Here is a 26,917-nt window from a genome sequence, read left to right as displayed (position 1 = left end):
GGGCATGGACCAGCACAGCAAGGAACAGGCCCTGCAGACCCACTTTCAAAAAATGCTATTTGTCAATTGACTGATTCACAAAATTGGATAAAAAACAAGTAATTATACACAAGGAGATATCTGAGCACAACACGTGCAAGCAGAGATTGTTGTCAGAGCATTCAGTTCTTTTTGAAGACACCCATTGATAAAAAAAAAACAGCTTTGACCTGAGGCTATACAAGGTCTTTATACACGTGGCCCTTAAATTCAGGTGTAAGAAATGTTCACTCCTATCTTTCTTATTTAATGCCATATCTTAGCCAAATCATGTTCATATTGCATACACCAGGTCCAATGTGTATAAGGAGTGAACTAAAGAGAAACAATCGCTTCCCCACTGCAGGATAGTGCATTTTACTGACACAATCAATATATGCCATCAATAAAGGATTTTGCAGGAAGGTCTTGGCATGTGTGCATACACTCAACAAGATGATTTTTATCACCCTTGGTGGCTAGGAGGGGTAAAAACAGAAAACAGATAACAGGAAAATAGATACAAGTAATCATTTATCTGATTTCTGGAACCTAATAAAATGCATAATTAAATGCATAATTTAAATGAAATTGAGTTCAGTTTTCTGTTCAAAGTCACAAGCAAAAAAAAAAAACCCACCCTGATTTAAATCACCACATCTTTAATTCAACAGAATGTTTATAAGATTAATATATATTATAAATATTTTAATAAGAATATATTTTTAATGTGATTTTAAAAGTGGTGGCTATTTATCTTTTTGGGAAAGAAATATGTTTTATTTGTTTTTTGCACTTATGCTTTTTATTTCTCTTGATCCTTTGCGCACCTTTATTTATTTTATAACCTTGTATGCAGTGGACCTAACAGACAAACACCAACCCTGGCACAACACACAGCTTCTCTGTCCCTATGCTCTAGTGATAAAGACTGGATGGTATCGACTCAAAGTTCCCAGTCTTTTTTGTTCTTTCACATATTTGAATGACAGTAGAGAGCATCAGTGCAGATAATGGCTAAATCCAATATGGAGACAGACCCTGAGGAGTTCAACTACTGAGTCTCCTGCTCTTAATGTTCACCTCATAACCTTCATTTTCTTAGCTTCTATTAATTTGCAATCATGTTTCTTCTATTATTCCCCTTAACATTATTTGTTTCTCCAATCTTTTTATTATGATTGTTTTCACTTCACTCTTCCTGTGGCTACTGTCTCTCACACTATTTGTTTTTTAAAAGGCTTCATTTTAGCATGTTGTTTTTTTTTTCTGTTCTTCTCTTTGCTCAGTTGAAAGACTCATAATTAGAGCTCCTACTGGCTTGATTTCTTGTCCTTTTGAAAGCTGAAGCTGGTCCGTCGGCTGAGTTTGCGCTGCTTCTGTGCAACATAGTCAGCTCTTGAAGTGCTGGCCCGAGACTCAAGGATGTAGTTCACCTGACAGACAGCCAAAAGATCAATTCAATCAAGTTTTATTTTTGTAGCACTTTTACAGATGGATATAGTCACAAAAGAAGTTTTGCAAAAATGAACAGATTAAGTAAATAAATGTTAAGAATCAAAAACAGCACAATAGTACAATACAATATTCGTTGATAACATTTAGTATTCTGCTATTTTAACCTTAAAAATATAAAAAATTTATATTTACTATGACACTTAAAAATAAGAAATGGTGTTCTATACTGTTTTCCCTTAAGTGCATGAGAGTATATGAGGGGAAATAAAACTAAATAACACCCCAAAACAATTCATGAAAAATAAATTGGGATGAAACTTTACCTTCAGCACGATCTCATTGACTGTAGCAGCATCGCTTTCAAAGTAAAGAACCTTATAGTCATGGTTGCTTAGATATGTGAGCTTAAATATTGCATGACCTGCATGAACATCAAAAAATGTGTTAATCCATAGCAATTTTCATTCTTATTCAAATATTTCTTTTTTTTTTTAAAGCTTTAATCTAATTTCAGTGATCTCTAAAAGGAATGGAATAGAAAGGTCAATTATATTGTTTTTTTACTATACACTGAAGAATTTAGAATTTGATTTTAACATGGACACGAGACAACAGTTCAAAGTGAATTTCCTGATATTTACATCTAGATGTATTAAACAACTTGGAACACATGTGGGTGCAGACCATTCTGTTTATGAGTGAGCTAAAGTATCGGAATGGGTAATCAAAGACAATTAAAGTACATAACACAACAACTGGAAACATATCCGTTGCTTGCAATAACTGCATCAAGCTAGCAACGCATTGGCAATCACCAAACTGCTCTATTCTTTTTTTGGAAAGCTTTTCTTGCCTGGTACTCTAACGAGAAATTCATGCATAAAAGGATTTCATGATATCACCAATCTAAAACCTTAAATTTTTTCCTACCCTAAAGTGCTATATTGTGGAGGCAGTGCGGTTTGCCTCATTGTCTTGCTAGAGAAGTTCCTGCCAAACAGATTGGATGTATTTCTCAGGAAATTGGCAGACAGTATGTTCCTCTAGACTTCGAAATTCATTTTGTTGCCACGATCATTAGTTACATCATTATTTAAGATTAGTGAGCCTATTTCAGAAGCAGCTTTGAAGGCCATGACACAAGTTCCACCATGCTTGACCAATGAATTTCCATGCTTTGGATCACGAACACGTCCTTTTGTTCTCCATAGGTTGGCTTTTTCATTACTTTAGTTAAGTTAAAATCTTTGATTACAGAACTGATGTAATCATCTCTTTAAATCTTTGTGAATTGAAATGCTGATTTTGATACCCTTAGCCCTGCCATGTGGAGGTTGTTGATGTTACTGAATTGTTGATATGCCCAAGCTGACAATCTAGATGTAATTAAACAAAAGAATTGGCCCTGCAATTTCAATACATTTGAAGAGGTCACTCATAGGTCACACCAGTAAAAAGTGTGCTTTGTATCAACACTTGCACAAACTGGTTGTACTTCATTTCAGCAACCGGGAGAAGATACTGTATAAAAGTTATAAAGGGACCGATACATATAAATTACTTCATTAAATGTAGTACTTACTTGGACTCTTCTCCTCCACCAGATCACAGGCACAAAGTAGGTCTGAGTCAATGGAAATGGGCTTCTGTCGTATCCAAAACTTAGTGCTTGCTTTCTGATTGGTTACAGGATCAATCTCCACTTTCTCACCTGATATACCTGAAATAACGAGGGTTAAAGTCGTTTATTTGTAGAATTCGACAATTTATTATAGAATAAAGAATGATTAATCAGAAGAATAAAGTAGTAAGCACATACCTAATAAAATGTATTAATAGAGTATATGGTACACACCTAATTACACTAAATAATTATATATAAATATGACTATATGGTGTAGAATATTTTATGTATGGAATAAAATATAAGACATGTTACTCAGAAATATAATTAACTACAGGCTGGTGTAATGGTATAAAGTCCAAGCTAGGCTAAGCTAGACTAAACATTCTAAACCAGTGGTTATGTCATTATTTCTCATTATCTCAATATGTCTTTACCTTTAGATTAATAAAATGAACTCACAGTCTAAGACTGACTCCCCAGGGAGAAATGTAAGATTGACCTACTTTCATTTTAAACTGAAATGCAGTTCTGTTGCAAAATACATGACACTATGTTCATGAAAAAAAAACACCACCACCTCATCGAGGGAAACCCAAAAAAAGTAAACACATTTTGGTGTAAAAATGCTTGCCAATGTTCAACATCAGTAGATAACATTAAAGAACCAGCCTCACAAACCAAGTGATGGGAAATTAACACAGTCATTACCCCTGTTTCAATTCCAAGTATGAGAACTGTGAATATGCTCAGGGTACACAATGGCAACTCAAAACAAATACCGTAATTTTCGGACTATTAAGCGCACCCAAATATAAGCCGCACCCACTGAATTTTACAAAGATTTTTATTTTGTTATTTTTTTTTATTACATACATAAGCCACACCTGTCTATAAGCCACATTAAAACTACATTGTCTAAATTACATGTCTACATTGAAACTAATGTCTTTAACGAAAGACAGTGTCTGTTACACGGTGTAAGGGGTGAAATATGTTGTGGCTCCTTTAAGAGCAGAGCGGCATTTTGAGAATAGGCTGCCGCCGCATTTTTCCGATATTACTGCATGTGTGCAAGACCAAGGAATATGTCCTTATTATTTTCTGATGCTCATTTCTAAGTTTCTTTGACTAATCCGTAACTCTGTTGCCAAGAAAAATTAAAAAAGCATGAGTTTTGGAAACCTGTCTGTGCTTATATGATTTCTGTTGCAACTGGAGTTAGCGAGCTCTCCCTTCACCCAGACTCGTTACGCGTTACAATGGCTTGTATCTAAACAGTAGCCTACCAAGAAAGTCATTGTTCACTGTCTTCCTCCCTCCTTTCACAACTATTTCTCTCGGGAGTTTATCTTTTGGCATCGTTGTACGTTTAAAAATCACCATCAGTGAAGCTTTTCTCCCGATGCCGTGCAGCTCAGAACACAGGTGAAGTGCGTTTTTTTATGCTCGGTTGTTTTCAGAGTAACGAATGATTCTCATTTCCTGCTGATAATCCAAGTGAGCAGCAGGCCAAATATGAGGAACCGCATCCATATTTATGATGTGGTGCGGCGAGATTCAGTGGGAGCGCGATTTTATTTAAAGAGTTTTATTGGTTCACCTTAACCTGTTCAAACAAAATCCATATATTAGCTGCTTTATTGTTTAAGCCGCGGGGTTCAAAGCGCGGGAAAAAAGTAGCGGCTTATAGTCCGGAAAATACGGTACCCTGAAGTGGTATTTTTTTTGTCATTGATGATTCACTTACACAAACCTGAAGAAATTTCTCCTTAAATTCACTCTAGTCAGAAAATACATGTATTGAAAAGACCTGCACTACAAAAACACAACCCAATCTAAGCCCTGTTTAAATGCTGGTGTGTTTACTGCTAATGGTGATTGAAATCTTTCAGCATTTGAAAGAGCGGCACAAAGAGCAGCAAGGGCCAATAATCTTACACACAGAAGATTTCACCAAAGAATCCATGGCACTAAAGGCAGGGATTTCACTAAAATCAAGAAATCAAATTTCAAACATAGTATTAAACTAGTAATTAACAGACTAAATATGCTTAGTCTGATGTATTCAACACAAAGTATTTGTAAAGATCGATTAAACCCATGATCAAGGGAAGTTCTGAAGGTGATCCTGCACTGCTGGCTCTGACAACACTGATCCAATCGATTGATGTCTTCACAGCATCTTTACAAAGACCAAGAGGTTTTCTAATCTTCATGTGTCTAGTTTCTGTGAGTATGTGTACACAAATTCATGTTTTTAGCTAAAGGAATAAAACCTGATGTGGTTGCCTCTTTTTTTTTGGCCCATCCACCTAAAGGTTCAAATTTCTGTGGATATTCCTTAAGATAATTAATGAATCAAAATCAGGTCAAATAACTCCCCTCACGGTCTTATCAGTTTTGTACTTGCAATCATTTTTGCCCACAGCCAACAAGGGCACATTTACTGTTGCTTGTGGTCTTAAAAAAAAGTGTACAAAAAACCCCAGACCTCTGCATATGAGGGGACACTTTGTGTCATACATAAAGGGAAGAGAGAAAACAAAAAGGACAAAGGATGCATCACCCGATCCAACTGGCAACTACTGCAAAACTAAGCCCCAATGTGCTACATAATGGTTTAGAAAATGCAGTTTTCTGGACAAAACTGGAGGCAGTATGTTGAAGCGGTCATAATCTTTACACCCTTAAAGCTCCAGACACCCCAGGTTTAGTCCTGAGTTCGGGCTACTGTCTTGGAGTTTTGCGAGTTGTGTGGGTTTCCTCCAGGTTCCCTGATTTTCTACCACCTCCCAAATACATGCTAATAGGCTGACAGGGTCAGGATGTACTGTATCTGCATTTCTGTCTTGCACCCAGTGCTACCAGGATAGTCTTAAGATAAACAGTAAACTTAATCTAAATTGCTTAAGATGCTAATGTTGAACAATTCTGTCTATAAAATCTAACTTTACTGCATTTGCATATGTTTAAGCTCAAAGTTCCAATCACTACATTTGTTGATCTCAATATAGAGATTTTTGCCCAATTGAGTAAAGTGTCTATAATTCTGGAGGGCACACTGTAGCTTTTGATACTAGACCCAAGCTTTAGAACAAGGTTCTGACAAGTCAATCAATATTTGCCAGTATTTGCCAGAGTGTAACATACCTAGCTGGACATCAGTAGTGAACCGGAGCTTGTGGATCATGCTTATCTTATAGGATTTGTAGTGGTGACTGCTCAACATATCTTGTACTGTATTGATGTCTATGGGTGGGTCCTCTTCTGAGCTCTCCTCTCCTCTGGAGCCTTATAGGGAAAACAAAGGCAAGAAGGCGACAGAAAGAGCAAGATAGTGTCAAATTGGGACAAAAAAGGAAAAATGAATAAGGGAATAGAATAATAGAAAAATGAGTCAGAGCTGCCACCCCTCACAACTAAACAATAAATGAACAATGAGACTGTGAGTGGTGTCTAGATTCAATTATAATTTTTCTTCTTCCTAGGGTTGTCTACTGTATAAACTTACTGTTCTCTCGTACTAGACAGAACTCAAGTGTGCTTTGGCTCTCCAGTGTACTGTCCAGCTCCACTGCCACATTTGGCTCCATCTGCTTTTCTAAACGATACATTGGCCCTACAACAACAGAATAACATTTTTGTTATCTTATTATACTGTGTTTAATAAACGGGGAATTGTTTATCTGCCAATAATTCCACAGATTTTCCAATAAGCATACTTTCACAGAAATTAACAGTCAGGGCTGTATTCATTTTTCATTAGTTTGCAGATTTCATGTCAAATATCAGGCAAAAAAATTCAGATTAGAATATGGAAACCATGTAGATGACAATAACACCACGAGTTCAGATAAAAAATAATAAATCCCTCCCTTAGATTTGCTTACTTGCACATTGGGGCCGCATTTATAGAATTCGAAAATATATTCAAAATGTAAATATTCCTGTAAAACTGCTTTAAATTAAATATTTAAATAATAATCTTACTTTATATTTCAAAATAAGCGATTCATGGTTCATTTTAAATTGCATGTTCTTATTCTTATTGCATGAGGGAACAAAAATTTTGTTTGCTCAAAACTCTTGTTTTCAACAGGGTATTATATTCTGAGACAGACCCATGTTAATTTTCAGCACTTGTTTGCTCATAACAGTGCCTTTAAAAAACATTTTTATTATTGTTTTCTCAAACCCCATTTGTGGCTCCTGTGCAGCTAGACTCAGGAGTGCTCTTCATGCTCTTTCTGGCTTTCAGCATATTCTTTAGAATTTTTTTCACTGGTGGTTAAACAAGTTTGTCATGTTTCCATAATGTGCCAGTCTTTCCTTTGCATGTTTTGCCAACAGATGTTTATACCAGTAATTGAACAACTAAACAATTTGTTAGCTGTGTACAATCCAGCAGTTACATATAACTGATATCGACTTATTCCTATCTGTTCTCAAACTTGCCACTGTGTTCCAAACAAAACAATGAGAAAAAGTAGGCTGCAACCCTACGATATTATAGGGGTGTCAGTGTTCCTGTGAAGGAAAGTGTAAGCTGAACTAGAAAGTGATGTCTAGTTTGTTGCACAAAGGTTCATTTTGCATATTAAAACACACAAATCAGGGTTGTATAAAATCGACAATGTATTGTAACTTGCGAGTTCTAGATGTACATGTTTTTACAAGAGTGCAGGCATAACTATGTAATTTTCTTAGGAAAGTCTTGGCATACAAGCACACAAGGAGGTTTCAAGGAGATTCTCACTGCCCCTGAAAATTAGAGTTACATTGATCTTCAACAAAATCCAATTCGATTTTCATCTTCTCTGTGATTAAAATATAAAGCAGGGGAATAAATCACTCGCTCTATCTGTACAATACAAATCTGTTCATTTCAGTGCTTACGTTTTCTCAAACTTGAAAGTAATAAATAAGTGGAGAGAGTCACAGATTTGTGCCCTCTCTCAATCTAGTTGAACAAGTATCAGACTATAATACAATAACTTTTGGTCAAAGCTTAATCAGTGAAAACTCTTACCTGAACCCTTTTGTGAGCCTTTTCTTTTCTTCAGGGCCTTCTGTAGAATCTCTTTCATGGTTACCTTTAAACTGTCCACTGGAATCAGCGAGAAACCATGAGCCGCATTACTAAAAGGTAAAGCATATAAGCTATCAAACACTGAAATACTGAAATATATATTCCTCCAAACCGGATTGGCAGAAGGCACAAAGAGTCAGAAGCCATGAAATGTAATAAAGATTTTCAAAGCTGATTTGTCCAGCAGTGCAGAATGTGCTAATTTCAGGTTGGTGTTAGGATATTAACTCAATATTAGGAGTTTAATGGATGATGTATTACCAGTGCTACATGGGATGAATATGTTCTCACAAATGTAAAATTAACACAAAATCTGCAGGCAGTTTTTCCTTTAGTGAGAGGAACAGCAACACGACACAGGCATCACGCATTTTACTTGTGTTCAATCTTTTTATCCAGAATGTGAACAAATGATTTCCTCTTTTTATAGCTAACAATACAGTGTTTGCACTCTGGCATAGTGAATTGTCCCAGGAGTGGTGGGTGAAAGATCCAGCTATGCACCACCTAATACTACTCAGCTGCGCTAACTTTAAAGTAGCTGGTTAGTATTTAGTTTAAAATTTGTCATTTGAAACATGATGAAAAAGGATGTAGTGAAATAGAAAAATATTTCAAAATGAAATCAATAATTTGTTTACCAACAATGAGACATTTTAGAGGTTGAGCATGAGAGAAAAAATCTAATATATATTGACAGTGGGACATAAAATAAACCAAACCTCTGGGCTTAGAGTTTACAAAATTGAGGGGTTTTTTTTATGTTCTGTTGTGATAACTGCATAGATGTATATCCTTCCATTCCCAAAATGAACTGGGACTGCATCATGTAATAATCGGTCTAAAATGTATTGTAAAATCATGCTTGGTACTCTGTGAATTCACAACAATACAGGTTCATTTTCCAAGCATTTAACAAACATACAAAACCCTTATTTCCAAAGTGCAGTCCCTGCAGTAGGGTGAATTGGAATTCCTTCCCAGAAAAAACACCAACAAGCACTGGAATAAATGAGTCAGCAACACTGACCTGCTATAAAATATAAAGTATAGAGCATGGGATATCTATTCTCAACTTCAGCTGTGCTTGGGAAAGTCTCCAAAATGCATGAGAATTTAATTGCAAAGGACAGTGCACAGTGATCCATGAGGCAGGGTCCACAATCCCAGGATGAGCCGACTCAAATGAGGCTTATTTGGTGCGATTTCCACTAATATCTCTCCAAACAGTCACATTATTTTTCTGTTTGTAATATAAGTTTTATAGCTTCAGCTGATTGTTTGCAACACAAAGTAAAAAGACTCTCTGTAAGATCCTCCATTAATACAACAGTTGATTAAAGTGACTTAAAGAACAAGAATCAAGAATCAGAACCAATCCTGGAGATATCAAACGCAAAGTTTTTCTACACACATAGTTTAGCTAGAATTACTTATTTAGAAAATGTTATTCTCAACAGCTGCCTACACGCTTTGTGTATGTTTGTTATTAAGCATCATTGCACTGATTATCTTATTGTCTCAGTTATTTTGTACAGCAGATGGCTACAGCAGGGGGCAGGGCTTTCTCTTACATAGCTCCACAGTTATGGAAGAGACTTCCAATTAGTCTTCGAGACTCAGACAGTGTTTACGTCTAGGTTGGAAGCATTTTTGTTTAGTCAAGCCTTTTGGGAACTTTTTTAAAAGAGCACACCTAGAAAATTCACAGAAGAAAAGAGTTTTGGTGAACTGGGTTGTTGCACATACAATTCCCTCCTTTCATATGTTCACTCAGGTTTGTTGATGGTGGTGATGGCTGACTGCTTTAAGTCCCAGGGCTCCCTCAAGTCTGTGAACCTTCTGGCTCTGCCTTTTGTCATAGTGAGTCTTGCCAGAGTTCCTGCTTGCACTTTGCATAAACTGTATATTGTCCTTATCAATTACTTGATAATATACATACCTAATAATAAATGTGCTTCTCTCTGTCACTTCCCCTCCTTTCCCTTAGTCTCTCACTTCCTCGAATGTGGTTACTGGGTTATGGTACCATTTAGACACCACAGAAGCCATAAGCATGGCTATGGACTGGAGCTGATATGTACAGTTTAGCACTCAAGCCTCCATTAGTGAACATCTAATGTCAGTCTAATGAGGATCTGTTTTCTTTTCTGTCTGGTTCCTTTCAAAAGCTTCTTCTTCACATGTCAGGGGGTTTTCCTTGCCACCATTGCCACTGGATTGTTCAGAGATACAGTTATATCCTAGATCTATATTTTTGTGTAAAGCTGCTTGTGCCTATACACTATACAAATAATGATAATATAAAGAAAAAATACATGCTCACTAAATGTGCATGTATTTCCCATGAAATCTTTTTTTAATTACTGGAACACATAACTTTTTTCTTATTATTAAACATATGATGCTACTTTTTCAGAAAGAATGAGTAACTTTTGGAACTGTACTGTGTTATCCTTCAACCAGCTGTAGTTTAGGCTATAATAATAATAATAATAATAATAATAATAATAATAATAATAATAATAATAATAATAAGTTAATTTTAAATGTAATAGTAATAATTTTAACTCACATAGCCTAATAAACTTAATAAGACTACTGCAGACTGTGTACCTGAAACTGTTAATAATAAGGTTTCCCCAAATATTACAACAAATTTCAACTGAATTGTTTTTTTTTTAAATAGTAAATTACAAGTCTCATCCATATGCCTTTAAAATAAAAGCAAAAGGGAAATTGATTTTACTGGCATATATCTCCAGTATATTACATTTGATATATATGTAAAGTAGCACAGTAATGCTAACAAATTGCTATACAATTTATTTCATTTGAAAAATCTAACTATTCAGTATGTACATTTCTCTGAATAGAATTTATTCACCCGACACAACTTCTTCTTTTTCTTTCGGCTGCTCCCATTAGGGGTCGCCACAGCGGATCATCCGTCTCCATACCACCCTGTCCTCTACATCTGCCTCTTTTACACCAACTACCTGCATGTCTTCCCTCACCACATCCATGAACCTCCTCCTTGGTCTTCCTCTTTTTTTCCTTCCTGGTGGCTCCATCCTCAGCATTCTCCTACCGATATAATTCATGTCCCTCTTCTGCACATGTCCAAACCATCTCAATCTCGCCTCCCTCACCTTGTCACCAAAACGTCCAACATGCGCTGTCCCTCTAATAAACTAATTTCTAATCTTGTCCATCCTCGTCACTCCCAACGAAAACCTTAACATCTTCAGCTCTGCTACCTCCAGCTCCGCCTCCTGCCTTTTACTCAATGCCACTGTCTCTAATCCATACAACATCGCAGTTCTCACCACAGTCCTATAAACTTTTCCTTTCATTCTTGCAGATACTCTACTATCACAAATCACTCCTGTCACTCTTCTCCACCCACTCCACCCTGCCTGCACTCTTTTCTTCACTTCCCTAACACACTCTCCATTACTTTGCACTGTTGACCCCAGGTACCTGAACTCCTCCACCTTCTTCACCTCTTCTCCCTGCAACCGCACCACTCCACTGCCCTCCCTCTCATTTACGCACATATACTCTGTCTTACTCCTACTGACTTTCATTCCCCTCCTCTCCAGCGCGTACCTCCACCTCTCCAGGCTCTTCTCAACCTGCTCACTACTCTCACCACAAATCACAATATCATCCGCAAACATCATAGTCCAGGGAGACTCCTGTCTGACCTCGTCCGTCAACCTGTCCATCACCACTGCAAACAAGAAAGGGCTCAGGGCCGATCCTTGATGCAGTCCAACCTTCACCTTGAACCAGTCTGTCGTTCCTACTGCACACTTCACTGCTGTCACACTGTCCTCATACATGTCCTGCACCACCCTCACATACTTCTCTGACACACCTGACTTCCTCATACAATACCACAACTCCTCTCTTGGCACCCTGTCGTACGCTTTCTCTAAATCCACAAATACACAATGCAGCTCCTTCTGTCCTTCTCTATACTTCTCCATCAACGTTCTCAAAGCAAATAAGGCACCTGTGGTGCTCTTCCTCGGCATGAAACCATACTGTTGCTCACAGATGGTCACCTCTTCTCTCAGCCTGGCTTCCACTACTCTGTCCCATAACTTCATGGTGTGGCTGATCAACTTTATTTCCCTGTAGTTACTGCAGGTCTGCACATCTCCCTTATGCTTAAAGATCGGTACCAGCACACTCCTTCTCCATTCCTCAGGCATCCTCTCACCTTCCAAAATCTTGTTAAACAATCTGGTTAAAAACTCCACTGCCATCTCTCCTAAACATCTAAACGCTTCTACCGGTATGTCATCTGGTTCAACCGACTTTCCACTCTTCATCCTCTTAATCGCTGCTCTCACTTCCTCCTTACTAATCCTATCCACTTCCTGCTTTACTAACTCCACATCATCCAACCTTCTCTCTCTCTCATTTTCCTCGTTCATCAGCTGCTCAAAATACTCCCTCCATCTTCTCAACACACTCTCCTCACTAGTCAACACATTTCCATCTCCATCCTTTATTGCTCTAACTTGCAACACATCCTTCCCAGCTCGATCTCTCTGCCTGGCCAATACACAATGCAGCTCCTTCTGTCCTTCTCTATACTTCTCCATCAACGTTCTCAAAGCAAATAAGGCATCTGTAAGGCATCCTTTTCAAAAGCAATCCCTCAAAGCAAATAAGGCATCCTTTTCTCCTTCCTTAGTGTTCAACCTCTCATACAGCTCCTCGTATGCCTTTTCCTTGGCTTTCGCCACATCCCTCTTTACCTGCTGCCGCATCTCCTTGTACTCCTGCCTACTTTTCTCATCACCCTGTTGATCCCACTTCTGTTTTGTTAACCTCTTTCCCCTTATGCTCCCCTGCACTTCCTCATTCCACCACCACGTCTCCTTGTCTTCCTTTCTATTTCCAGATGTCACACCAAGTACCTTTCTAGCTGCCTCCCTCATCACTCCTGCGGTAGTTTCCCAATCATCCAGCACCTCTTCACCACCACCGAGCCTCTGTCTGACCTCTTCCCTGAACCTCACACTACAGTCTTCCTCCTTCAGTTTCCACCATCTTATTCTTCTTTCAGTCCTTACTCTCCTCCTCTTCTTCTTCGCCTCCAAAACCATCCTACAGACCACCATCCGATGCTGTCTAGCTACACTGTCCCCTGCCAGCCCCTTACAGTCTCCAATCTCCTTCAGGTTGCATCTCCTACATAGAACATAGTCCACCTGTGTGCACCTTCCTCCACTCTTATACGTCACCCTATGATCCTCCTTCTTCTTAAAATAAGTGTTCACCACTGCCATTTCCATCCTTTTAGCAAAATCTACCACCATCTGCCCTTCCACATTTCTCTCTTTTAGGCCATACCTACCCATAACCTTCTCATCACCTCTGTTCCCCTCACCTACATGTCCATTAAAGTCTGCCCCAATCAACAATCGTTCATTTCTAGGGACACCATCTACCACTTCATCTAATTCACTCCAGAATCTTTCCTTCTCCTCCATCTCACAGCCGACTTGTGGAGCATAGGCACTGATGACATTTATCATCATCCCTTCAACTTCCACCTTCACGATCATCACCCTATCAGAAACTCTCTTCACCTCCACTACACTCTTACTGTACTCTTCCTTCAGAATCACCCCTACACCATTTCTCTTTCCATTCACACCATGATAGAACAGTTTAAACCCACCTCCAATGTTCCTGGCCTTACTCCCTTTCCACTTGGTCTCCTGAACACACAACATATCTACCTTTCTCCTCTTCATCATATCAGCTATCTCTCTCCCTTTACCAGTCATAGTGCCAACATTTAAAGTACCAACCCGAACCTCCACTCTCCTATACTTTTCCTTTCCCTGTCGCCTCTGTAGGCGTCTTCCTCCTCTCCTCCTCCTCCTTCGGCCAACAGTAGCCCAATTTCCACCGGTACCCTGTTGGCTAACGATACCTGTGGCGGTCGTTGTTAACCCGGGCCTCGACCGATCCGGTATGAAATTCTTATTCGTGACCCGCATATTTGATTTGGCACATGTTTTACGCTGGATGCCCTTCCTAACGCAACCCTCCCCATTTATCCGGGCTTGGGACCGGCACTAAGAGTACACTGGCTTGTGCCTCCCTAATGGCTGGGTTATTCACCCGACACAACAATAACCAAATTTAAGTCCTGAGAAAGCATTACTCATGTGTATACTGCTTTAAGTAGTCTTTTAAGTAGTACAGTGCAGATGTTTTTTTTATTGTCACCAGTAGATGTAGCAAGTTTCATGTATAGATGTTAGTCAAATAAGGTAAAATTCAGTTTCAATGAAAAGAATTGAGTTCAGATAACTCACATTCTGACAAACAGGGACTGCTTGGGGCCTAGGCCTGGTGATGAGTACTTCTCCACTAGAGCAAGTGTGCTGAAACCAAACTTGTGGATAGGCTCATTGGAATCTAGAGGGGGGAAATCAGTATCCACCTCCCCATCATCTTCAGCAATGTGGAGGCAGTAGGTGTTTACATTCTCACTGTAGAAGAAAGGAAAAAGTGGTATTTCAGGTAACATTTTAAGGTATATTCTTTGTTTAAAGTAATTACAGTTTAAATTCACTTCAGCTATTTATCATGCTCATTTAAATCATTAGCTCACTGTAGTTCTTTCGTTAGTTTGGATACTATTATCCAACTGTTAGTGAGCTCTATACCCAATTTTTTGCCTGTTAGCATTAATGGTCACAAACTTTAAGAATATTTAACATGGCAGAGCTACTTGCTGTCTGATTACAGGCATATAAGTAATGTGCTAAATCTAAAATAAATGCAACAGCAAGATTAAACATTGAGGCATTTTAATAATAATAAAAAATTACTAATTATTTTTTGAAGAGTTACTTGCTCCTGGAGACAATGAAAATATATAATGCAAAAATTAGCAATCTTTTTTAAATGTGTATTCAACTCATATCAGAATCAGGGTATCGTTCTGCCTGCTGGGCATGCCATGTGAGCAGTGTGGCCACCATTGAAAAGACTTCTAAGAGCTGGGTGACAAAGGGCACTCAAGGGAAGCTTCCACTCCATGGCCTTTGCTGCTGAAAACATCCTTGTTTATGAAATACTGTAATTTGATGCAAAAATTTATTTGAGCTAAATTTTACTATTGGTTTCACAGTTAAAGACTTGAATAAGAATTCATCTCTGAAAACATATCACATCCCACACATCCTCATACCGCTGTATGGAACTTGACCATTCCAGTTTGCTTTAACTCCATATCAACATATAATTTATATCCAAGAAAACCAACTCTGACTCCTTAGTTATTTAACATGTAGGAGATATATTATTCACAAATCTCAAAAAGTTTTTACTTGGGGTTCACCCTCTCCTGAGTACCTTGACATTTATTTTGTGCAAATTCTAGTAGTTGTTTAAAACAGTGCATGGATGTAAAGGGTCCAAAATGTATAGTTTTGTAGCTTTCTCTCCTTTTACTGACTCAGACATGCAGGTTTAATCTTTACAAAAGGATCACATGACTATTACCTTGTTATCGCTGCCAGAATAGTTTGAATATCTTAAAAACCTGCTGATTACCTGGGATTTTCATTCATAGCATTCAGTTATTTTTCACTAAATAGTATAAAAACTAAATAATACATTGTAAATCATTCTGTGAGAAAACAAATGCCTTGTTGATTACAAGGGCATTTGAGAATGGGCACAGGAACAAGCTGAAGATTGCTATGTTTGAATTAACCTCAGTTTCTGCTGTGATGTGCAGATGGTAGCATTAGATTCAGGCACCAACAGCATAAATCTACAGACCCAAAGTGCCTTGTGTAAACAGTTCTTGTGGTAATGGTGTAACAGTGTGAGGAATAGTTTCTTGGCAAACTCTAGGTCCGTTTCTAGCAGTTTAGCATCTTTTGATGCCACAGCGAAAATCAGAATATTGTCACAGACCAGCTGCATCTTATACAGCAAGATAATGTACCATGTCCTGAAGCACAAATTATCTAAATCTGGCTTCACTAACATGCCAGTAAATTGACCTTTCCAGTCATCACATTTAAATTCAATAGTGTTTGTTTGGAATGTTCTAGAAATGGAGCTTGGAAAATCTGCAGCAAATTTGTAATGCAATCATGTCAACACAAATCATAATATCAAAAAAATGTTTTTAAAAATTGTTTTGTAAAATTCATGCCACTGAAGCTGTTCTTAAAGCTAATAGGGGTGCTGTTTTGCTTCTTACCTTGAAAGGCATAAAGAGTTTCTATACCGGTGATCAATTAAAGCTCAGTTCTAAAACTCTTTGCTTTTCCATCTGTAACTGTTCTTTTGTTAAATGCTTGATATGTACACTCCAATTATACTGTAACTATGCTTCATCTGGGAGATATTTACATTTATATTATCTGGCTGATGTCCTTATCCAAAGCAACTTACAATCTAATCTTTGATGGCAGCTTATTACCTTGATTCAAAGATGCCAGCTCATGACCCAGCAAGATTTTTTTAACTGGAAATGCATCTTTATTTATCCGTTCAAAGATCCCTGAATGGACCCAGTAATATAAAATACATTGCACAGTTTTGGATAATAAATAATTTTTAACAGGCTGGAATGTAAATATAATACACAATGTGTGTCTCATTTTATAAATTACATTATTCATAATATATACATTATAATAAAGTACAATGTTTATTAGCATTCCATTGCCTGTATGCTCAACATTCTTTTTAAGGAAAATGCACAATAACAAAATATATGAATACACCTGTATTTAAGCTTAAGTCCAATTTGAGTTCAAATACACTAATAAATACAACAATAACACTGATCACATAATTGTGTCAGCTTATAAATTTAGATTTACATTTAGATTACATTAATATTTACCCAAGTACCAATTTTTTTTGTTATATAAAGTTTTTTCTTTACTATTACTGTAGACTTTTATCTTCATTGTCAGCACTTACTTTAGTTTTGGTTCACGACCCTCACTGGTGTATTGCCAGCAAATAAGGCCAATAAGATCATGAACACGAGCATTGGCCATTGTTACCACCGTCATAGGATGCAACTTCTCCTGGGTAGACTGCATTGAGAGGTAGACGTCTATTTTTTTGGTTGCTGTTGTACCTACATGGCCCTATAAAACAAAAGGAAAAAATTACAAATATAACAGTTACTCTACACTTATAGTGTCTATAGCGTTATATCACCGTTAGAAAACAAAATCATCTCCATTGTTTCACAAAATACACATTTTTAACATAGAATTTTACATTCTTTTAAACAAACAAAAAAAAAATAGTTCCAACCTTGCCATCAAACTTGGAGTACTCATTAAACGGGTTGTTGAGCTGTTGAGGACATTGCTCTAGGCGCAGAGAGAGGGTGGATTTGGTCCCTGTGCTTCGAGGTCTGTCCTTAAAGTCCTTCTTTTCAAAAAGGAAGCTCAAGTCGTCGGCTAAAGAATTTAAAGCAGAAATATTAAATAAGAGGAAACAGAAATGGTCATTCATACTCTTACAAGAAAATAATCCTGCACATAGGATGAAACGTACCTGACTGAGACGATGTCCTCTCCTTCCATGGAATGTTTTTACACTTGATCTGATTCTGTCGTTCCTTTCTTAGCCTCTCCAGCCTTTGAGCTTTACAATAAACAGGGATTATTAAGACAAATTGCAACTATAACAAGTTTTTAGCACTGAAACCTTTAAAGCCTGTAGTTTAAAATGCAAGCTCTAAAAAACAATTGCAAACACTGCACCTTAGAATTAAATGATGGTTGTAAAGATTTTTAAATGTACACACAGTAAAGGGAAGTATAACTTTTTTTTTTAAGACAATAAAAGAAACCGTAGCAATATATAGGGTTACATAGTGCTATTGTATATAACTTTTGCCAGCACATTCTAACAACATTTATAAAAATTAGATACCTTAAGTACTGAGAACAATTTTACAGTTGCCCAGTTAGCAGTCACTGCTTACCAGTAGGCTTTGGCACCACGAAATTCTCTTCCTTTCCTGTAGACAAACTGCTCAGATCTTTCTCCATAAAACAAACCCCAACCCAACAATGTAAAACACTTTCCACCAAATCAACCAACTCAACCAACTCAACCAACCCAAATAACTCAACCAACCCAACACCAGAGCCAAGCCAGTAGAAGAAAAACATGGACTTAACAAAACTTTTATACAATATGGATATTAAAGTTTTTGGAATAGATTAGACAAACAATGTGCTCTATAAAATGTAAAAATATATTTAAATATAATTATTCATCAGTGCAAGATGGATACTAAAAGGTGCTTTATACACCATAGAAATCTGTCCATGCCCTTCACACACTGGACATCAACTCGTACCTGAGATCATCACCTTTCTACCCCCACCTCATGACAACACCATGCTTAAAGCTCATTACAAATAATAATAATAAAAAAGCATGGGACTGGATTTTGTACATTTTGAAGAAATAGTTTACTACTTTATTACTACATTGAAACAGTATTTATTTATTTGTATTCCACTCATGCAACTAATATTTTGGTTTGCATGTACCAATAATAATTTTTAACCAAAATATTAACAAATTAATGTTTTATATCACTTTGACCCTGGTCAGGAAAAAGTTGTTACTAAGGTTAAGCGTCCACATAAGCATCCTTTACACTCCCAGGCTCACAGCTGACCAGCCATTCCCATCAACATGAAATGTATACATACAGCTACATAAAAAATACATTTTCTTCCCCTCATTACAATCCCAATGCACACCTATTTCAGCTATTATCCAGGAACATTTTTAAATGATTAAAAAGATTACACTTCAACTGAAAATACCTGTTCAAAAAATACACAGCAGTTTGAATTATTCATGCTTGGTGTAACCAGTGGCCAAAACCAGGCTGTGCTGGTCAGTCTGGTGTTATGTCTAACAGGTATTAATAAATTGCATTGCTTTTCTACACTGTTGCATCAGTAACTGTTTTTCTTTTCTCAATTGCAATAGCACTTGCCAGATTGGTTATGTTTTGGCATCTGGTAGGTCAGACCAAGCAGGATTTATCAGCAGGAAATAAACATGTAACAAATTATTGCTTAAATTAAATATTTTATATAGCAAACAAAGAGAAGCAGATTGATACGAACAGTGAAATGGACTGGTGCTGTTATACTAAACATCAGCACAATTTGGATCTTCGCTTGTCCAATCAAACTTATCTTATGCATATACAGTGGTGTGAAAAAGTGTTTGCCCCCTTCCAGATTTTTTTTTTTTTTGCATGTTTGTCACACTTTAATGTTTCAGATCATCAAAATAATTTGAATATTAGTAAAAGATAACAAGTGAACACAACATGCAGTTTTTAAATGAAGGGTTTTATTATTGAGGGAAAACAAAATCCAAAACTACATGGCCCTGTGTAAAAAAGTGTTTGCCCCTAAACCTAATAACTGGTTTGGCCACCCTTAGAACAAACAACTGCGATCGTTATAAGTTTGCGATAACTTGCAATGAGTCTGTAACAGTGCTGTTGAGGAATTTTGGTCCACTCATCTATGCAGAATTGTGATTCATTGTAATTCAGCCACATTGGAGTGTTTTCGAGCATGCCACAGCATCTCTATAGGATTCAGGTCAGGACCTTGACTAGGCCACTCCAAAGTCTTCATTATTTTTTTTTCTTCAGCCATTCAGAGGTGGACTTGCTGGTGTGTTTTGGATCATGTCCTGCAGCAGAACCCAAGTTTGCTTCAGCTTGAGGTCACAAACAGATGGCCAGACATTCTCCTTCAGGATTTTTTGGTAATCAGCAGAATTCATGGTTCTATTTATCACAGCAAGTCTTCCAGGTCCTGAAGCAGCAAAACAGCCCCAGACCACCACACTACCACCACCATGTTTTACTGTTGGTATGTTGATCTTTTTCTGAAATGTGGTGTTACTTTTACACCAGACATAAAAGGACACCCACCTTCCAAAAAGTTAAACTTTTGTCTCGTCAGTGCACAAAGTATTTTCCCAAAAGTCTTGGGGATCATTAAGATGTTTTCTGGCGAAACTGAGATGAGCCTTTATGTTAGGTGTGGCAGTAATCAGGCCTGGGTGTGGCTAAAGAAATTGAACTCAGGTGTGATAAACCACAGTTTTAACACTTTTTCACACAGGGTCATGTAGTTTTGGATTTTGTTTTCCCTCAATGATAAAAACCTTCATTTAAAAACTACATTTGTTCACTTGTGTTATCTTTTAATAATATTTAAGTTAGTTTGATGATCTGAAACTTTCAAGTGTGGAAAAAAAAGAAAGAAATCAGGAAAGGGACAAACACTTTTTCACACCACTGTAAGAGTCTATACGCTGTACATTGTATACAAAGTTTGCCAAAAACAAAGGTGTTTCTTAAAATTGTGATTAAAAGCATATTCCTTGTGTGATAAGAACTTGAACTTTGCGTCAACAAATAGCCTTTACTGAAATAACACCTGATATAAGGTGTGGTCTAAAAGGGTGAGACCACTAGTGAAAATGCTTATATTTTGCATTTCTCCAATTTAAAGTAATCATTTTGATTATTTTTCATTTCAAACTATATTATTCCTGATAATTTTTGTGAAAATAGAATTCTTAGTATCTTAGTGTACATCCCCTTTTATCTTGACCATGTGCTATCAAGCTGTAATCTAGAAATTAATCATGAGGAAAATCAGACCTTTAAAAAAATAATAAAAAATAAACATTTGTTACATTCAAAGGGGGCTTTAAAAATTGTGTGGAATCTTGAATATTAAATATTTACTTTTTTTCACAGATTTTCAATGTGGTCTCAGACTTATAGACCACACTGTTTATTACCCATGAACCATCAAAACAGATTTACCATTTTGTTCGGCCGGGGGTCTAAACTTTACCAGATGAACCTTGAAAAAAAGGAACTTTTTCCCACTTTGACTATGTTTACTTTAATCCAGATAAAAATGAAAATGTAAAGGTGGTTCTTTTACCCCACAGTCCTCAAGTGGGGTTATTAAATGCTTGGTCAACATTCTAACAAAGCAGCTCTGCTTCAAAGAAAAAAAAATTCAGCACCCTAGTCTAATGATTACATTTACATTAAAAAATGAACTACACAAAATTTCATCAAACTAAATTAGCTGTACCCACTGTCACATTCAGGAAAAGAGATTAGAAATCTGAGACGTGAATGACTGAACTACCACTTGAAAGCTAGCTTACTTTAGCTAAGGTATCATGAAAATCAAAAAAGCTAATATACTTTACAAACAATGGTTGCCTGGTTAAATATTGCATAGTCTACAGAAAGTGGGTAAAAACTTTCCCATCTATTTTTCTGATTAAATCTCAGAGCAATCTAATATTTCTGTTTTACTTTTTTTTTTACTGAAAGGAGTGTTTACATCAAATATCAGTCCTGGCTAAATCTTTTTTTTTTTTTTTTTTAAACCAATCTCCTATTTATGAAGCTCACAGAGAAATTCTGTCTGTAACCATTGCACAGGGAATCTTACAATTACTGGGGTTACAAAACAATTAGGCATTTAATGTTTTATTTGTTCCATGTATTTCACCAAAAAGCACACATTACTAATTGCTTATACAGTTATGTTATTCTAGATTTTTTTTTATTATTATTATTATTTTTTTTTAGCAAATCTGTTGGTCCAACTGCTAGAAAAACTGACATTGCAGTTTGCCTCATATCATTTAGCAGCTCGTAATGAGCTAATTTAGGCACCAAATCGAGGCCTATATTGCAAAAACCGCAGAGAACGTCCTGCTGAGGATCTGTGAGAAAGGATTTGGAAGAAAAAACATGACTTGCTACAGAACTGTTAAAGTGGTCAATACTAAATCTTTGGTCAATGTCTGGTCAAAAGATGTCAACATGGGGGACAACAGTTTTGAGGTGAGTTGAACAGTTGGAAATTATATTATTAATCATGCCCTTTAAATTACCATGAAAATAATGTATATAAATATAGCAGAATATCAATTGCAACTTACTTAAAACAAAAAACAATTTGTGGCGATGCCAGTTTAAATATTGCACTGCCACCAGCCACTAGAGGGCCTGAGAGACATTTTAAGGCTTTTGGGAATTATTTGGTCTTAACACCTGTGTGCAAATCATTCCAGAAACATGTTTTAATTAGCTCAACTTTTTTGTTTTGTTTTGTTTTTATTGTGAAGATAAATACACTCCCACTGTAACTTATCCGATCGTCATTTGCCTCTGCATCTTTATCTTCTCTGACTTATTATTGCGGTATAAATCTTTATTTAATGAGTAAAACAGTAAACAGCACTTTTCTAAAATCACCCTGCATTCACTCTTTATGCACCGAGGGCAGAACTGCCAGTTTAGTGCATGTAATATTTGCTGATGGTCTCATAGTCTTTGGCCCATGCTATTGTAATATGTAACATGCTAGCATCCGGTTAACGAGAAGCACTGAGTGTGTCAAGTCTGCAATGATTTCTGTGTCTTTAATGGGGAAGCTTTTTTGATGGATTTAATCCATTCGAAGTTGCTGTCTATACACTAGGGGGTAAAGATTTGCTTGTCTGTATGATAATAAGAATGATACAGAAGGTAGTATGTTGTACCACATGATTGAGTTTTATCTCTGCTTTCCCTTCCCTATTAAAAATGCTAGTCAAGCTAGCTAGCATGTTTATGGAATGAAGAAAATGGCATTTCAAAAAACAGGATTCAAACAATGGTACAACCCACAATCTCTTGCTGTGGGAGTACTGCTTCTCTCTGCATTTGGACCATGTTTTGTGTGCAGGCACAAGTCCTATCCAGAGTTTCCAGCAATATAATGATGCCAATCATTTACCACCAAATGTAAAAAAGATTAGGAGAAGAAAAGAGGAGAGTGGTTCCCATGTATGTGTTAGGATTAAGGACTGTTGTTTGCATGTTTCTCTATTCAGGTTTTTGACCTTGAGCTCGTTCTTCTCCTTTGATTTGGCCACTGTATATATTTATGACTGTATAATGTTATTACTAATCATATTGCCATTTAGTTCACTGACAATAGGGGTGAAGTTGCCATTTTTTTGGGAGTGGGTTGCTTTTGTCATTGTTTTGCCAGAGAGTTTATTTTTTTTTTAGGAATTAAAGAAAGTAAATAGCATTTTTGTTGCTTTTCTTTTAGAGATTAAAGCTCCTAAAATCCCCTTTTATATGTCAGTCCAGCCAGAACATTTAGGTTTAATTAACCCCTTTATTTTTATCTAATACACACATTTTCTTTAGTTACTAAGAGTCTGATTGGGTCAGACAAACACTGTCATTTTTAAAATACATTTCTACACATTTATAATTAAGCACTCTGACAAAAGCAAAAGTGTGCTTATACTGTTATTTCGGCACTGCTGTGCTTCGGCCATAGGCAAAAGCCTGCATGGCTACAACACACAATTACAGCTGATACGAAAACTGTTCAGACAAACAGAAATAAATAAAAAAAAAAAATGAAAAAAATAAAATGGAGAAAATAAATGAGACAGACTAAAACTAAAAAAAACGAAGGCAAAAAATGATAGGTATGGAATGTTTCTGCTCAGATTGGCTCAAATGGAAAAGAGAGGAACAAGATAACCGTTTTAATGAACACAAACGTTTTTGAAATTTGCCTACCTGTGTTGGAGCGACGACGGATGCCAAAATCCCAGCTGGATGTGATGTCCACAGACTGAGAGAGGTCGCAAGGCTGCACATCTCCACTAACTATGCCATCCCCTAACAGACCCATCAATCCATTGCCAGCAGACAGCGCACCTAAATAACATTTCTCTAAGTCAACATCATGGTCAATCAGCACCATCTCACACATTCCTGAGTCATCACTGGTCACATGGGACTGTCGGATGTGGGCCAGTATGATGGTGGGATTGTCAAGGAACGCCATTTTCACTGGCACCTCCTGCTACAGCTTTCTTAAACCATCCAACCCTCCTCTTCTTTTCATTCACTTTCATCAGGTTCTGGCACTCAAGCAAGGTCTGATGGTTCTTCCCCAGTTATCAGCTGTTGTTTCCCCCTCAGCAGTGGAGTGTTTGTGGTTACCTGAGGAAATTACCACAATTTAATGTAAGCACATTTAATGTGTTAAACAACATATTAGAGGATAATGTCAGTATAATATATTAAGAGGCACTCACTATGTTATGAACACCCACTTTCAGAACCGACATACTATATACAACAAAATGTAATAATATGACGCATAACAAGTACATAACTGCAGTATTCCAGTAAAATGGCCTTATCCTAAGCGATTTGTTCATTTCAACTGCAGATGAAAGATTGCATGAGACAAGAAAAAACAGCGTCTTCCCAAGTCTTAAGGTGTCAGTCACAGTGCACTTTCAACATGCAAAATCTCTTCAGAGGCCTGCTACAAAAATGGGTGGCAACTGCTGGGAACTCATGAACAGATGTTAAAATGTAGCATCGGTTCCTGGATTGCAACAACACAAGCCAAGCAGCTTCTCTTCTGATGCTAATTATTTATTTCTCCTTTTAAAGCTGTGTTGGATAAACTGGATGGTGCATCCTCCATCTTGCGCTTCCTAAAGTCATGCTGTTGCATATCGATCATCTATCAGTCACACTTCTTCATGTGATACGACTTCACAAAAACTTTGGAAAGCAGTGAAATGCAAGACTTCTTGATTAGGTCAGGTCCCAAGTTGCATACCTACTCAGCTATTCATATTTTCATGAACTCTTTCAAACAATTTCCACACACAGTAAAAATCTAAGAAAATATTAACATTTACAGGCTGATCCATGTAAATGTTAATATTTTCTTAGATTTTTACTGTGTGTTTGAATCGACCCCTCAGGGTTGACCCTTTTGGTTTCCATTGTTATATAAATTTCTTTTTCAACTTGATTTAGATCAAGGTCCCACTGCACTATTATAAATTCTGACAAATCTCTGAGGATTTTATCCCGGCATCTAACGGCAGAAAGGGAGATCTGTGCAACCATCGAATGATATTCCTCCTCAGACTTTCACTGACCCAAACCAGTCATGCTGAATGATGTTGCAGGCAAAATAACATTCCCTGGATTACTTATGAAACCAGGCTCAGGTACTGCTACATGCTACAAGCAATGACACCAACACAACACAACTCCCCTTTTAAGCTGCTTGTCTTGCTGTTGCCTCTCCAGTGCACCTGTAGTCACTTTGGATCACTTTTATTTCCACAATCTCTTCTGCTCCCTAACTAGACAGATTGATTTTTCTCTCTCTCTCTCTCTCTCTCTCTCTCTCTCTCTCTCTCTCTCACTCATATATATATATATATATATATATATATAAACTGACTTGTTGTTGATGATAAATGTCCCTTTTTGGAGCATCCTGTATCCACGTATTGATTTCAGATCACTAAAAGAGAATTTGTTGTGGTAACTGATGCTATTGAGGCTGCACTGAGACATGTTTATAATGAGCACCTCTCCTTACTGCAACATTTTTAAAGGCTAATATTACCTGATGTTAATGAGGAAATATAAATGTGAATATTTTGGGACGCTACACAAGCAGCTTATATACTTGTATTTATATATTATACTAATATCTCATGTTTAAAAGCCACAATGGAGTCAGTGTTTGCTTTATATTTACTACTGATCTAATACCGACTCTCACAAGACCGTGAGAAAAAGAAAGCTCATATAGTTCATCAGTCACAGACACTGTCTTGGTCCTGATGATGATGATGATCTGATGATTGAGTTCAATTGCACGTCTAAGGTGCAGCTGATGCTAGTTAGCTGTGATGCTAGCACACAACAGTCAGTTCGGTCTCCCAGTGTTACTCCACTGCTCTGAAAAGAGTTTCTATATCACCCAAGTTTACCTTCATGTATAATCAGGTCAAGTGCTGAAAATCCTGCCAGAAAACCGGCGCTCGTGAAAAAGCGATCACAAAACGCTAGTCTTTCAGCGGTACGCCTCAATCGAATAACATGCTTTTACTTCCGGTTTGGTAAGGTTTCGTCAAAATAAAAGTCAAACAACGAAATAAATATTATTATTGATTATTAATGATAAAATAACAATAATACCAATAATAATAATAATAATAATAAGAATAAGAAGAAGAAGAAGAAGAAGAAGAAGAAAGCTCAAATTTGATCGTTTTGAGGTATATAGTAAAACAACATAACAGGTTAATGACTTTTGATTTGGCCCCCAGTGCTACATATGAGAATAGGGGGAAATCCACTAATACATATCTTCATCTTCAGGATTTTAAATATTATGAAATTTTGTTATTTTTTAAGCTGAACAAAATGTGAAAAAACAAAGAGAGAATAGTGAATTTGTGTGAATTTAACCCAATAATATATATATATATATATATATATATATATATATATATATATATATATATATATATATATATATATATATATATATATATATATAGTCATGGCCTTAGAAATGAGTTTATTAGAGGGACAGCGCATGTAGGTTGTTTTGGTGACAAGGTGAGGGAGGCGAGATTGAGATGGACATGTGCAGAGGAGGGACATGAATTATATTGGTAGAAGAATGCTGAGGATGGAGCCACCAGGTAGGAGGAAAAGAGGAAGGCCAAGGAGGAGGTTCATGGATGTGGTGAGGGAAGACATGCAG

At 37.0% G+C, this 26,917-nt stretch overlaps 1 protein-coding gene across 1 annotated transcript in view; it reads right to left on the bottom strand.

Annotated features, from left to right (window-relative positions):
• Positions 1 to 26,271, bottom strand: part of mapkap1 (MAPK associated protein 1) — a 27,208-nt gene extending 937 nt beyond the window's left edge. Inside the window, exons 1-12 of the mRNA XM_083531912.1 lie at positions 26,136 to 26,271; positions 23,896 to 24,324; positions 17,772 to 17,861; positions 17,526 to 17,674; positions 17,181 to 17,353; positions 14,543 to 14,719; positions 8,133 to 8,242; positions 6,615 to 6,722; positions 6,254 to 6,394; positions 3,059 to 3,196; positions 1,800 to 1,897; positions 1 to 1,454 (exon numbers count right to left, since the gene is read on the bottom strand). The exon at positions 1 to 1,454 is cut by the window's left edge and continues 937 nt beyond it. Coding sequence (XP_083388038.1) covers positions 1,332 to 1,454; positions 1,800 to 1,897; positions 3,059 to 3,196; positions 6,254 to 6,394; positions 6,615 to 6,722; positions 8,133 to 8,242; positions 14,543 to 14,719; positions 17,181 to 17,353; positions 17,526 to 17,674; positions 17,772 to 17,861; positions 23,896 to 24,166 — 1,578 coding nt within the window. The 5' untranslated portion in view covers positions 24,167 to 24,324; positions 26,136 to 26,271 and the 3' untranslated portion in view covers positions 1 to 1,331. The remainder of the gene's footprint in view (positions 1,455 to 1,799; positions 1,898 to 3,058; positions 3,197 to 6,253; positions 6,395 to 6,614; positions 6,723 to 8,132; positions 8,243 to 14,542; positions 14,720 to 17,180; positions 17,354 to 17,525; positions 17,675 to 17,771; positions 17,862 to 23,895; positions 24,325 to 26,135) is intronic.
• Between the last annotated feature and the right edge of the window lie 646 nt (positions 26,272 to 26,917).

Source organism: Silurus aristotelis, assembly GCF_946808225.1.
Source record: "Silurus aristotelis genome assembly, chromosome: 26".
Taxonomy (NCBI): Eukaryota; Metazoa; Chordata; class Actinopteri; order Siluriformes; family Siluridae; genus Silurus; species Silurus aristotelis.
The sequence above is the reverse complement of the archived record's forward strand: the minus strand, read 5'-3'. Positions and strand labels throughout refer to the sequence as shown.